The sequence below is a fragment of the Vulpes vulpes genome, chromosome 6, assembly GCF_048418805.1.
Source record: "Vulpes vulpes isolate BD-2025 chromosome 6, VulVul3, whole genome shotgun sequence".
Classification (NCBI taxonomy): Eukaryota; Metazoa; Chordata; class Mammalia; order Carnivora; family Canidae; genus Vulpes; species Vulpes vulpes.
In genome coordinates this window covers 9787940-9802896 of record NC_132785.1, presented here as the reverse complement: position 1 = coordinate 9802896, position 14957 = coordinate 9787940, and the positions used below count along the sequence as shown (strand labels likewise).

The 14957-nt window shown below is 34.1% G+C and overlaps 1 protein-coding gene across 1 annotated transcript in view; it reads right to left on the bottom strand.

Annotated features, from left to right (window-relative positions):
• The window catches only part of SUGT1 (SGT1 homolog, MIS12 kinetochore complex assembly cochaperone), a 40425-nt gene continuing 25468 nt past the window's right edge, over positions 1–14957 (bottom strand). The window contains exons 11-13 of the mRNA XM_026009624.2: positions 11873–11963; positions 8267–8448; positions 1–564 (exon numbers count right to left, since the gene is read on the bottom strand). Coding sequence (XP_025865409.2) covers positions 463–564; positions 8267–8448; positions 11873–11963 — 375 coding nt within the window. The 3' untranslated portion in view covers positions 1–462. The remainder of the gene's footprint in view (positions 565–8266; positions 8449–11872; positions 11964–14957) is intronic.

Here is a 14957-nt window from a genome sequence, read left to right as displayed (position 1 = left end):
TTCTTCATAGAAAAATTGTATTTACAACTCCATCCAAAAGCAGTTTTTAAAAGCAAACAATGTAACACGAAAGTTGAAAAAAATCTATGCTCACCCAAAATTGCCAAATCTAATAAATTATTAACAGAATACTCCATCAAAAATAAGGCAATAATCCAAGATATCCCAGTAATTATTTCTCCACTTTCATAACTAGGTAGAACTAATCTATCTAGTAGCAAATGATACTTCATTCCATTTCAGCATGTCTGAAATCCTTAAGGACAAAAGTGTTAAAATATCATCTTCATTCTTCATTAGACTCTTAGAACACTTGAAGGAAAATAATTTCTAAAGCACAAAGAGGTAAAGAGGTATAACCTTTCAAAAAGATACTCAGAGTTCAAAATTCAAGAATGCGATATTAATACACAATGGGCATTAGGTGAATATATGTAATACAGTGATAGCAAATTAATTTATTTAGTACTTTTTCCATTCCATATCATCAGGAGGGTTGATTTCAACTTTCCTTTTACCTACATCAGACCAGTTGGTACTCAAAACTGTACCACCAGACTCCATCTGCAATAAGAAATAAAAATAGATTAATCTCTGGGCCATATAGTCAAAACAGAGTATTTTTCTAAGAATGTTTCAAACATAGTGTTCCAAATATAAGCTATGTTTGGCTCAATACAAACACAAGACAGTACCATGATTTAATCTCAGGCTTATCAGAGAAGTTACCAAGCTCTATAAAATTTGAAAAGGAAACTCTAGACTAGTTAGGTAGAAGCATTATGTTCATACAGTGTCAAATAAAGCACATCTCCCTCAGCTAAACAGCATTGAGGTAGACGTGGAAAATCTACCTTTTGACAAAAATAAAACTGGCTCCCCAAGAAAATGATTAATCTCTTTTGTTAAGGATAGTAAAGAGCAGGCAAAGTATACTCTTTCTAAACTAGTTTTATAGAACTTTGAAGATCCTCTTCTTCACGCTCTGTGACAAATATTTAAGGGAATGCTGGAATTTTTTCAAATTAACATGCATATATCTAAGAACATAAAATCCGTATCTCAGTAAAGAACTGATTATCTATTTACCATCTGTAGAATATACCACCTACCCACAACCCTAGCATATTCGTACAGACATTTAAAGAAACTGTGGACATTTGTTATATTAATGCAATAAAAATTAACTGACTTGGATCACAGCAAAACACAGTATGAATTATTCAAATTAAACATTTTTACAAAATCAGCTGTGCTGCTGGCATATGTATATGGTTACAAACCCTATTACACTGGAACTTCAATATAACCTCATGCCCAACACTGTCAACCTCCTTTACATGGATTGCTTTGCATGGGATATTCTTCTCCACCCATTTTCTTTTTGCCCCATTCTTTAGCTATCCTGTAAACATATTTCTCTGTGGCCTCTTTTGACCCTAATCAGGACTTTACCTTTATAGAATTTGTATTCTGTATGAGCATAATTACCATTAATATAATATGTATCACACTACACTGTTAGAATTTTAAGGGTCTGCTTTCTTTTATCTGTTTCCTACCCTTAGTTCCAACTAAAGCTGAGAGCTCCTACAGGGTAAGGAACCTATTTTACTAACAATTATATCCTAGATCTAAGCACAGTGGCTGGGCATACAGTGACTTCAAATAAAATACTGATATATATATGTTTGTAAATATAATGTGTTGAAGCATGTGGGAATAGACCTATTCTTACCTGAATAAAACTATAGTGTATGTTTTAAGTAACACCCTTCTTTCATTAAGATAGAAGTGTATATAAACACGTTAGCAGTGAATAGCAAGAGCCCTGTGCTTACCTCATTGAACACACTGTGTATAAAGTTGTATAATAGCTGTATAAACATCTTCTCCCATTAATATAAACCCACTAACACCCTAACCTCTAACCTTAACCTGGACCCTAATCCTAACCTTAAACTGAGCCCTCTGGAGAGTTCTCTAAATTGCAGATACCAGGCATATATCCTCACCCTGGCCCTAACTCTAACCCTGCCCATAAACCCTAACCCTACATCAGAGAAGAAAAAAAAAAAAAAAAGAAAAGAAAAGAAAAGAAATGGTTTACATATACAATGGAATACTACTCAGCCACAGAAAAAGGGATGAGGGATCCCTGGAAGGCTCAGCAGCTTGGCGCCTGCCTTCAGCCCAGGCCGTGATCCGGAGACCCAGGATCGGGTCCCACGTCAGGCTCTTTGCCTGGAGCCTGCTTCTCCCTCTGCCTGTGCCCCTGCCTCTCTCTGTCTCTCTCATGAATAAATGAATAAAATTTTAATAAAAAAAAAAAAGGAGGGGATGAAATCTTACCATCAGCAATGGTGTGAATAGAGCTAGAGAGTGTTATGCTAACTGAAATAAGTCAGAGACAAATACCATGTGATGTGATTTCACTCATGTGAATTTAAAAGAGCAAAGGCCAAAAAAAAGGGGGGGGGGAGCAAACCAAGAAATGAACCGTTAACTATAGAAAACAAACTGATGGGTTACCAGAAGGGAGGTTGGTGGGGGCATGGGTTAAACAGGGGATAAAGATTAAGGGGATTAAGATTAAGGATTAAATAGCAAATATTTGTCATGATGAGCACAGGGTGATACATGGTAGTGCTGAATCACTATTTTGTATATTTGAAACTAGTTATTACAAGAATGGTAACTAACAAATTTAAATGAAAACTTTAAAAAATCTTAAAAGGGATAAACTCTACATAATAAACTACTCCTATAAAGATTGAAGGAAGGAGATTTAGTTTGTAATTTGGTGTTTACTGATGACATTTATTTCCCCCTCTTTCCTTATGGATTGCAGTGTGATTTAGCATTTCCCTCTGATTATTTCGTACATGTCGGTCTTTCTGTCCCAAATTAGACTGGAAGACCATAGATGACAGAGTCTATTTTGTTTTCCCATAAGCACTTGGTAATGTTTCAGGTGGCTTGTTTCAGGAATATATATGGTTCAATCACTATTAACAAAGCCTCTGTATGAAAATGGATGCAAATTCTATAATCCATCTTTGAAATTTTACACACTGCCATTCTGGCTAGTGCACTCTTAAAAAAGGTCAATATTAAAAAAAAAAAGTCAATATTGAAATTGACTTCCCTTCCTGGGGATATAGAGTAGGTATACTTTATCCTATTCTTCCCACTAAGTACTACTAAAAACTTTAGACATTATACACATGTAAACAGACGCTAAAAGATGAAGGGAAGACAGATCAGCTAGGGATCTTGGGAGCCACGGAGCGACATAACATGGTGGTGAGTCCCCTGGGTTTTCTTTTTTGCCTTGTGGCTTAGAGCTGCTGCTGAAGCTGGAAACCCTAAAAGGTGTGCGTGCGTGTACGCACACACACATACACACACACAACTCGAACAGAAACCTGGTTTCTCTCTCTAAAGGATGAGGAAAGATAAAAAGACAGCTTAGGAAGACAAACGTTTTAGGCTATAATCATTCCATTGCAGCTAGACACCACAGGGAAAAAAAAAAAAAAAAAAACTGTGGCTCCATCCTCACGCAAGGCCAGTAAACACTGAGTGAGGAGCGTAGACTTCCATCCATGCTAGGCTATCATGAACCATCTCCTCTGCCACCCGTGGTGTCAGTGAAAACAACACAGATATGATGGTACCTATCCCAGTCCCAATATTAACAAGAAGATGCCCCGGGATGTCTAAGGAGGCTGACTAGGGTGCCTTGATTTCTACCTCCACCTAGCAATAATGAAGCAGTGCCTTCCCTTCCTCTGCCAGAGTGGCTGGCAGAGAAAACCAAATAAGGTGGATGGAGAGGGTTTAAATAAGATCCAGTCTCACAGCAGAACATGAAAACATCCAGGTTTCAACTGAAAATCACTTGTTGCTGAAACATCAAGAACCAGGAGAATTTCCAATTCAATTTTTTTAAAAAGAAGACAATCAATAGATGATGTTGAGATGAGAGAAATGTTAAAATTATCTGACAAAGATTTTAAAATAGTCATAGTAAAAATGCTTTAACTAGAAATCATGAACTGGCTTGAACCAAATGAAAAAAAACAGAAAAATTCAGCAGAGAAAAAAAGATATAAAGAGCCATCAAATGTTTTAGAATTAAAAAGTACAACTGACATGAAAAGGTAAATGGATAATCTAAACAGAAGGGATATAAAAAAGAATCAGTGAACCTGAAAAACAGGTATAATAAATATAGCTAGTATATAGAGCAACCACTAAAAATGCTATACAAAGAAGAAACACTAAAAATATTAAAAATAAAAATGGAACTAAACAATATTTAGAAGCACTCACAAGAAGGCAGGAAAAACAAACACAGAATAAAACAAAACATAGACTTAAAGTCCTAATATATCAATAATTTCATTCAATGTAAATGACCTGGATACATCGATTAAAAGACAGAGATCGGCAGAAGAGATTTAAAAACATAACCCCAAGAAACATACTGTCCCCAAGAAACTCACCTTAAAACAGTAAAAATCTATTTAAGTATGATACAGACAGGATGGAAATAAAAGAGTGGAACAAGAGATGTCATGCAAAGATTAATCAAAAGATGAAGGCTTGGCTATATTAATATCAAAGAAAATTGCCAGAGCTTGAGAATAACATATATGTATGATAAAAAGGCCAATCCACCATGAAGATACAGCAATCCTAAATGCATATGCACCTAACAGAGCTGCAAAATATGTGAAGGAAAAATTGACAGAACAATAAGACAATATCAGCAAGGATACAGATGAATTCAACAAGAATATCAACAAGATCTAACTGACATTTATAGAAAACTCCTTCCAACAACAGAATACACTTTCTTTTCAATCTAAAAATAAACTTGAGATAGACCAAAAGCTGGGCTATAAAAAAAAAGAATGTAGATCACATGGTACAGTCTCAAATCACAATGGAATAAAATTAGAAACCAATAATAACAAGGTAACAGGAAAATCTCCAAATGCTTGGAAGCTGAACAACATACTTCTGAACAATCCATGTGATGAAGTTTCAACTGAAATCAAAATACATATTAAACGAATGAAAATATAATATTAGAATTTGTGAGAGACAGTTAAATCCCTGCTAAGAGGGAAATTTACAGCATAAACACACACAATAGAAAACACAAAGTCAAATCAAAAATCTAATTCACATCTGAGCAACCTAAAAAACATAGCAAAATAAACCCAAAGCAAGCAGACAGAACAAGTAACAGATATGAATGGAATTTATAATAAAAAATTGAAAAAATATATCAAGTCAACAAATAGCTAATTTTTTGAAAAAAAAAATTTCAGTTAACACTGACAAACCTCTGTATCATGAAAAAAGACAAGAAATTATAACCATAGGAATGAAATGGAAAATTATTACAGACCCTGTAAATATCAAAACAAAAACAGTAAGAAAATACTACCAACACTGACAGCTTAGACAAATAAGATGCTCAAAACACCAACTGCCACAAATTACCCAATATGAAATAGATAATCTGACCAGTCCTATCAGCTATTAAAATAATTAGGTTTTAATTTAAAATCTTGCTCCCCCCAAAAAAATATCCAGGACCACATGATTTTCACTAGTTTAAAGAATATTTAAAGAAAAATTAACACAAATTCTACACAATCTCTTTCAAAAGAGAATATAGAGCACTTCCCAATTCATTTTATGAATTTAGTATTAGATACCAAAACCAAAGATAGCACAAAAAAAATATTACAGACCAATATCCATCATGAAGAATATAGACACAAAAATCCTTCCAGTATCTGAAAATATAATTGAGTAATATATAAAAGGAATTATATATCCTATGGCCAAGTGAGGCTATCCCAAGGATGCAAAGCTGGTGGTTCTAGTAGAAATACCATGTCATCATATAAAATCATCACTGTTACAGGTTAAAGAAGAAAAATCACCATCACTTTGATCCATGCAGGAAAAACATTCAAATTCAAAAAGTAAACAGCTAGCTGTGCAGTGTTGGTGGTATAGTGGTAAGCCTAAGAGCTACCTTCTGAAAAGTTAACAACCATTCATGATAAAAATCTCACACAAGGGGTAGAGCAGAACTTTAACCTGATAGCATCTGCAAATAACGTACAGTAACACTTTCCTTAATGATGATAGACCTGGTTTTCCCTGAAATGTCCACTCTCACCACTCTTAATCAACATAGTACTGGAAGTTCTAGCCACTGCAATACAGCAAGAAAAGGAGATAAAAATCAGAAATATCAGAAATTAAAGGTCCCTAATTTGAAGATATGACTGTCTACATAGAAAATCACATATTAATTTACCAAAAACTTTCCTAGAGTAAGTGACTTTAGCAAGGTCACAGAATATAAACAAAAAAACCAACAGTATTTCTAAATACTAGCACATGGACACCACAAAGTTAAATATACAATACAATTTAGAATCACTCAAAAAAAAAGAATACTTAGGTATATCCTGCAAAACATGTTTAGGATTTAAATGTGGAAAACTGCATAATGCTCATGAAAGAAATCAAAGATCTAAATAAATGAACTGGCAGATTCAACACAGTAAAAATGCCAATCTCTCCAAATTGATATACAGTTCAGTGCAATTCCTAACAGAATATTTTGAGACATACAGACAAAATATTCTGAAGTTTATGTAGAAAGGCAAAGGAACTAGAATACCTAAAACAATTTTAAAAATGAACAAAGTAAAAGGAATGACTCTTATTCCTGAATTCAAAACTTACACAGCTAAAATAATCAAGACTGTAGTATTAACAGAGGAACAAACATATAGATTGATGAAACAAAAAACCCAGAAACAGACTGAGACAAATATGCTTAAGTGATTTTTGAGAAATGCAAGAACAACTGAATGGAACATAGACAATTTTTCAGCAAATGGTTCTGGAGCAAAAGAACACGCACAGGCCAAAAACAAAACACGCAAAACACCAACCTACATCTAAACTTTATATAAAAATTAACTCAAAATGGATCATGGACTTCAATGTAATATGTAAAACCATGAAACTTCTATTGAAAGAAAAATCAAAGGAGAAAATCTTTCAGATCTAAAACTAAGAAGACTTCTTACACTTGTTACTAAAAGCATGACCCATAAAAGGAAAAACTGATAAATAAGACATCATCAAAATTAAATACTTTACACCTCTGCAAAAGACCATTAAGAAAATGCAAACTACAGACTGATAGAAAATATGTGCGAACTATGTATCTAACAAAGACTTGCCAGATTAGTGGTTCCAAGAGTTAAGGAGGGATGGAGTGGGAGGAAGTGGGTATCGCTACAAGGGGAGTCCCCTGTGGCAGTGGAAATGTTCCGTTATCTTATGTCAAGATCATGGTTGTGACACTGTAATTCTGCAAGATAATTCCACTAAGGGAAACTGTGTAAAGGATACAAGGGATCTCTCTGCATTATTTCTTACAACTGCATGTAAATCTCAAAATAAAAAGTTTAATTAAAAAAAATTTTTAAGTCAAAAGTGAAAAGCTCAATCATGGGCAGTTATGACATGGTAACTTATGTGGACTATGAGCCTCAAAGACATTAACTAAATACTAATTTGAATATAAATGCCTTAAAAGAAGAGAGTGACATTTCCAAAGCTACTGATAAAAAAATGATTACAACTAAAGCAAAATAACCTAGTTCTACAGTGATATCTTGCCATTAAAATCTCAGACCTTGAGGTCTAATTCAGGTGGTATTTACGTTTGTCCTAGCACAAAGCCTTATTCTCTTAATCAACAAACAAAATTATTAACAAACCAATGAGTAATTAATGTGCAATTTCTACTTTCCAAACACTGTTCTGGCAGTTTCCTAACTATATTCTTCTTCTCTGACACTGAGGCTATCTATGGTTTAATGGAAGCTCCTTCAGCCATTGTGATAAAGCCAACTAAAGTAATCAGAGTATTTCTTAAGCCTTCCAAGTTCTAACTCAATGACTAAAAAATATTTATTTGGAATAAATAAAGCAAGCAATAGCTTGCTTCTCAACTGCCCCACAAGTTTCCAACTTCCTCAGTAATTACTCTTAAGTTTAGAGCAGGAAGAAATGTTCAGATGAAGCCTATTCAAAAAAAAGCCTCCCAACTACAGTATATGCAATTTGGTTTCAAATTGACTACTTAATCTTTCTTTTAATATTTCTGAAATTTGCTACCACAATATTTTTTTCAAGTTTATGTTCTTACAAATGATTTGTTCATGGCACGTTTCACTTCATCAGAACCATCTGAATAGATCTGCTGAAATAATTTGTTTAAAGCTGCATCTCCCTCCAACTTCTCATTTTTTTCTTCTTCTTTGATCTCACCAACCAATTTATCCCAATTTCTTGTATAATGAGATGACGAAGGATATAAGTTCTTTACATCTGTGGAGTAAAAAAGATAGAAGTGATTAATCAACATGTGATGATTATGTCAAGAATATGTAAACTTTGTGACCATGATATATAGAACATCTCAGCAAATAGTTTAGGTCACTGAATTTCATATTTTTGATAAATGTCTTTGTGATATATACATCAATAATCAGATCTACACTTCTAAAAATTCAATCAGCATAATATAAAATCTGGGAATTTTTTTGAACAAAATAATCTAATAAAGGGTACATTTTTGGTACATTATGCAAAATTAGATTAAAAACATTCTTTGTGCTAATGAGGGGACTGAACGAGAAGTATACTGGAACTTTTATATTTACAGAAAATAGCAAAGATAGTACAAACAATTCTAAAAACAGTGTTTTTTTTTTTTTTAAATGATGCTCCACTAAGAAATTTCTCTTACAAACAAGATTTTAACAAGTATTAAAAATGTGGCTTCTTTTGAGGTGCTTCTCTTTCAGAGTAGAAATAAACTGAAAATGTAAGTAATCATCCATGCCATTAGACAGTTAAAACTCCATCCTCTCCCCAAATTAAAATATTAGACTGCCTCAAAGGAGATAATAAGGAATTCTTGAATGTTGAAAAATACACCATGTGATCATCTAGAGTCCAATGCCCACTCATATACACATAGAAAATAAGTGTACTTGTAGGGCACACTGGGGTAAATGAAGCCTACTTGCAGCCAGAGAGACTACTGACTGGCCTAGGGGCTTAGGGCACCGCCAAGGCTACCTTAAAGACTAAAGGAATCAAGATCATGGAATCCAAATAATTAAAAAATCATCTATGTAGTAGCTGAAGAGCAGTTCTATTCACTCTCCAATGGAAAGAATGCAGGACACAAATGTGAACCACGTACATAATTTAAAAATTCTAATAGCCATGTTACTAAAAAGAATCAGGCGAAATGCATTTTAATAATATATTTTATTTAACCTAATATATTCAAAACAATATCACGTCAACATGAATCCATATAAATACATGAAGACATTTTATGTTCTTTCTTTCATACAGTTTTCAAAATCTGGTATTTTATACTGCCAGCACAACTCAATCCAGACTAGTCATTTTCAAAGGCTCAGTAGGTATATGTGGCAACTATACTGGACAAGGTAGCTATACAACTTTAAAAACACCCTATTCAAAGTTTTCCTGTGAATACATCAGGACAAATTAAATGTCCTTCCTTCCATTACTGCCTCTCTATATCCCTTTCCTCAAAACAGTTCAGAAATAAGAAACTATTAACTGTTCATTGTTGTTCCATCCCTTCTCTTCACCTGTAAACCAACTTTCTCCTTGCCTATCCCCCCAGCAAAACAAAACCAAACAGCACCCTACAGTTTTTTTTAGAGTAAGCATAGTTTTCCGATCTATCCTTCCTCTACCAGGAATCCCTGCTCTTATCATTTACGTGCATTTTCACTAGTAACCAAAGAAAAAAAAATGTGTGTCATGGTAAATTGAGCCAAAAAGACACTGGTTTATTAATTAATCCAAAGAAACAAAAAAATATGTGTCATGGTAAATTGAGCCTAAAAAACATTGGTTTAATTAATCCTTATGCTGACTCCCCAGAAGAATGAGAACACAAGTTCTAACCTCCAATTTACAGATAAGAAAACTGGCCCAGACAGGTTAAGCAACTTGCCCTTATCTGCAAGTTTCTAGCTTGCAGGACAGAGCAATCTGACAAGCATACTAATTCCATACAAAAATAGAACAGGAGGAATAGCATCTGAAATATCTAAGGCATTGAGTTTAGAAAAACTCTGCTCAGTAACACTAAAGAAATCTTTATATTTAATCTCAGAAAAACTGTAACATCCAAAGATGGTGGAAAAACTACTGAGGGATGGACAGGTAACCTAACTTCTTTGTTCATGCATCACAAAAGCAAGTAACTGCAAAATACTCCTGTCAACAGATAATTTTTCCCCCATTGTCAGAAGATGTAGCAACAACCAATATCACATACTAAGTTTAGGTAAGAACCAGATCCAGACCCTGAAGACGAGGGTTAGGCTTAAGACCATAAAAACTGCTGGGTGATCCTAAGCAAGTTGCTTACTTATAGAACCTGTAAAATAGGGCTGCCTATTCTAGAGGGCTGCTGTTAGTATTCACTGAGATACTACATTTAAAGAGTTCCTTTAAAAAATTGCTTTAAGCTATAGATAAACCTCAGCCCCCAAATCTCTGGGAGTCAGACCCAAAAGAAGCACGTAACATCTTTCCTATGTCTTTCAAATAAACTGAAGCAGAAGCTTAGGAGCTTAAATACCAATTTTAAATATTTCAATCCTTAAAAATTATCTGTTGATGCCAATTTCCTCGTTTTGCTAATTATACTATAGACTAGTTGTGATGTTATTATGCAGGGAAGCTAGGTGAAAGGTATATGACAACCTGTATCATTTCTGTAACTTCTGGGGCACCTAAAATTATTTCAAAATAAAAATTAAATGAAAAAAAAAATAAAAATAAAAATAAAATGAATAGTTTGTTGGCTAACTCAGTGTTTTCTATAAGATGCCACAAGGAAATCTGTTTTCTGTTACAAAAAGTAGTGAAAAATCTAAAAGTAGCTGAAATACAATGTTAACTCATTTTAGTGATCAAATCCGAATATTTAACCAAAAAGAAATTTCTCTCCTTCATCAATGAGGTCACTGCTATAAAATACACTCTTAGGTGTAGTTCTAGGAGTATCTAACAGGTTAATTATCCCATAAGAAAAACACCTGTCTATTGCATATGCTTAAAACTGAACATAAAGTAGTCTGTTCCTTACATGATAAAAACAGCCAACCCTAGCTTTCCACTCTTCTCTGAGGCTTTTCTTAGGTTTTCACGACCTGTTTGTAAGCACTTCTTTAAGAGTAAATATAGAAATAGATTAAGTATTTTACTCTTTAAGAGCAATATAACAAAATGGGTTAGATATTTCAGCAATATAGTGAAATGGGTTAGAAGCCCCAAAATACTAGGAAATGACCTGACAATATCAATAGAACAGAAAGGAATAAATAAAAGGGAGAGAGAAGAGGAAAATATTTCAGCAGAATAAACCTCTAATTCATTTACAACCCAGAAACAATAGGCAAGGGCAACACACAAAAACAACCCCCAACTAATGTCATACACTGAGGAGGTAAACAATATAATCCCAACCCCCTCAGAGTTTCTGCTTCCATTCATTTGTATTCTGAGTTTAAGAAGTTAGAATCTTCACATGAAAGGCTAATTTGCATTCATTACAGAGCAATCTTATTGCACTCAATGTACCTTTTCTTGGGAACATAAATAATGAAAGTAGAAAGAATGCTCATTACTATTTAACTTCAACTATATAAAACATTGCGAATTTAAAGCTCATTAAGGCCAGAAAACAAACCTGCTATGAACTGTTTTGGTTTAGGCAGATCTCCTTGCCCCTCTAGCTTTTCCCATCTCACAGCCTCTGTCTTTTTCATTTTAATTTCAATCTGGAGGAAACACCAAATAAAATTTATTATTCAATGTAAAATATACAGAACAGTAAAAACAAATGTAATTTCCTTAAGTCATAAAATTTTATAAAAATTAATAGTGCCCTTGAGATAACTTCTTTAAATTATACATAAGGTTAAATGCGAAGAACTTTGAAACATGTTGTTCGTACTTAAAAGCCACCCTTCAAAAACAACATATACATACTATAAGCTATAGTTAAAAGTCTTGAAATCCATATGCTTTTTTCTTCCAGTACACTGTTCTCAACCAGGGGTGATTTGGCAATGTTTATGGATATCGTTGCTCATCATACCTGGGAGGGAGTTAAGGATACTACTAAACATCCAATAACATAAAAAGAATTTTCCACAAAAAAGAATTTTCCAGCCCAAAATGTCAACAGTGCCCCCTACTGAGAAACCCTGATCTAAAGGAGTTACTTCAGGGATGCCTGTGTGGCTCAGTGGGTTAGGCCTCTGACTCTTCATCTCAGCTCTGGTTGTTGAGATCAAGCCCCTAGCCAGGCTCTGCACTCAACAGGGAGTCTGCTTCTCTTTGTTTCTCTCCCTCTCTCTCTCTGCCCCTCCCTCTGCTCAGACTCTCTAAAATAAATTTTAAAATATTAAAAAAATATAGAAGAATTACTACATTTGCATGTGCATTAACCTATTTGAGAGTGGACAGATTTGTATCATTGTGTAAAAATAATACAAATGCTAAAATTTTTATAATCATTCACTCTATAATTATTAAATACCTAGTATGAGCAAGTTGTAATCATCAGGGATGTGGTGGATTTTTTAAATATTAAAGAAACATGTTCTTGACCATCTGGAAGTAGGCGAAATACTAGAAGAAAGTTGATCAAGAGTCAAATAAATGTTCTAAAAGCTTAGCAAAGATCACATCTAGGTGTGAAAAGAAAAAGTTTCAGCACACCTTGAAGAGCTTTGAGGGGCAGAAGCATTTGCAACGGTGGAAGGGAGAAGTCTTCAGCCTCAATATGAACAGCCTAAAACTAGAGCCCTAAGGTTTCAAAGGACACAGTACATCAGGGAGTACAGACAAGACCAATTTGTCTCAAGTCGTCTAGGATTTATGTTAGAACAGTAAAAAATATAGATTAAAAAGGTGTAGGGCAAACTATGAAGAGCTTCTGAATGCTAAACTAGCTTCACTTATTAAAATGAAATATTAAGAGCATCTTCAACTCTCTAATCAAGGCTGGTCCCCTAGAGTCTACCCTTAACTCTAACAGATACTCACAGAGCACCTTCATCTACCTTTAGTTTTCCTTATTCAAATAATACTCACTCTCCCATTTTTAGCCTAGCAAAATCAGCAGTTAATAGTTTTTTTTTTTTTTTAAGATTTTATTTAAGAGAGAGCGTGCACATGCACAAGTGGGGGACAGAGGCAGAGAAAGAGAGAGAAGCAGACTCCTCACTGATCATGAAGCCTGACTCGGGGTTACAATCCCAAGACCCCGAGATCATGGCCTGAGCTGAAGGCAGATGCTTAACTGAGCCACCCAGGTGCTCTAGCACTTAGTTTACTAAACATAATTATTATGCAACAGTTGAAGAACCAAAGTAGAATTTTTTTTTTAAAGATCTTATTTAGAGACAGAAGAAGTGTGAGCGGAGGGAGGGGCTTAGGGAGATGCAGAGAGAAAATCCCAAGCAGGCTCCACACCCAGCACAGAGTGTGAGCTGAAATCAAAGTTGAAATGCTCAACCAACTCAGCCACCCAGGTGCCCCTCAAAATAGAATATTCTTTTTTTTTTAAATAGAATATTCTAATTTTTTTCTAAGAAAAGGATTTACTTTTGTAAATAGGAAAAAAAAATCAAAAGACAAATGTAACTAAAAGACAAGCCTATTCACTCTGGTTCTTTGAGACTCCTTTAAATCAGATAAATCACTCCAACTAGCAATTACTGGTAATCTACCACTTGCATTTAGTGATAGAATCCTTAAAATTTGCATTTTAAAATACCTTAACAAAAGACTAATAGAGAAATCTGCTAATACTTTTAACCAGACATGAAGTGATGGTATAGAAGGGGTGTGATCTGAGTATATGTATTTTCTTTAGCACAAAAATGTAACAAGAAACTGTTTTCATAATGAAAAACACCATGAAACAAATGTCACTGGGAAAGAGGCCAAAAGTACAGTATTTTTAACGTAATTTATGTGTTTAAATTCTAAATAAAACTATAATAATCTCTAGAATTCTCTAAAATGATGACTAATTTTTATAAAATAAAATACTACCAATATTTTCTCATACACAGTATTAAGTGATAGTAATCCAGTAATTTGAACTTGTCACTGCTGGAATATTTGTCAAACAGGCAAAAATCTAATAGCTGGCAATGACACAGCAAGCAGTTACTGAAAAGGGATATTATCACCCTAAAATTTAAAACTGCATCTTGCTCCTTTTTCAACTCATCTGGAAATGAAGACTTGGCAAGCAGTGTGTACATCAACACTATCCTTAACTAACCTCTGCTTCAGGGCACCCTATATTCATACCTCATGTTCCTATACTTACAAAGTCTATAAAAAGTTCCTTGTTTCGCCTAAAGAGCAGCAGACACTAACATTCACATCTCCTCAAAGCCACTATAACCTGAGTAATTGTGCAGCATGAACAAAGAAGCCTTTGTAAGGCCAAAGTCAAAGCTCTTAGTAAAAACCCTGAATCAAGTGAGACAAGCTGACCTGAACTTAAAATTATATTTAATCCATTCATTAAAATAGCTGCACATAATAAACCACACTTAATTAGCTTTTTAAAAAAATAAAAGTGGGGGGAACTAATTTCCTGTGACTTTCTTTTTACACCTATTTCACTTTCAGTGCTTATATATGCTTTTAAAAATGAAGTTTTAAGTTTTCATGACTTTGGCAGGTACCTCTAGAGTTACAAGCCCAATTTCAGATATTTTTATTCCAACAATTAATAAGCTTTTCTA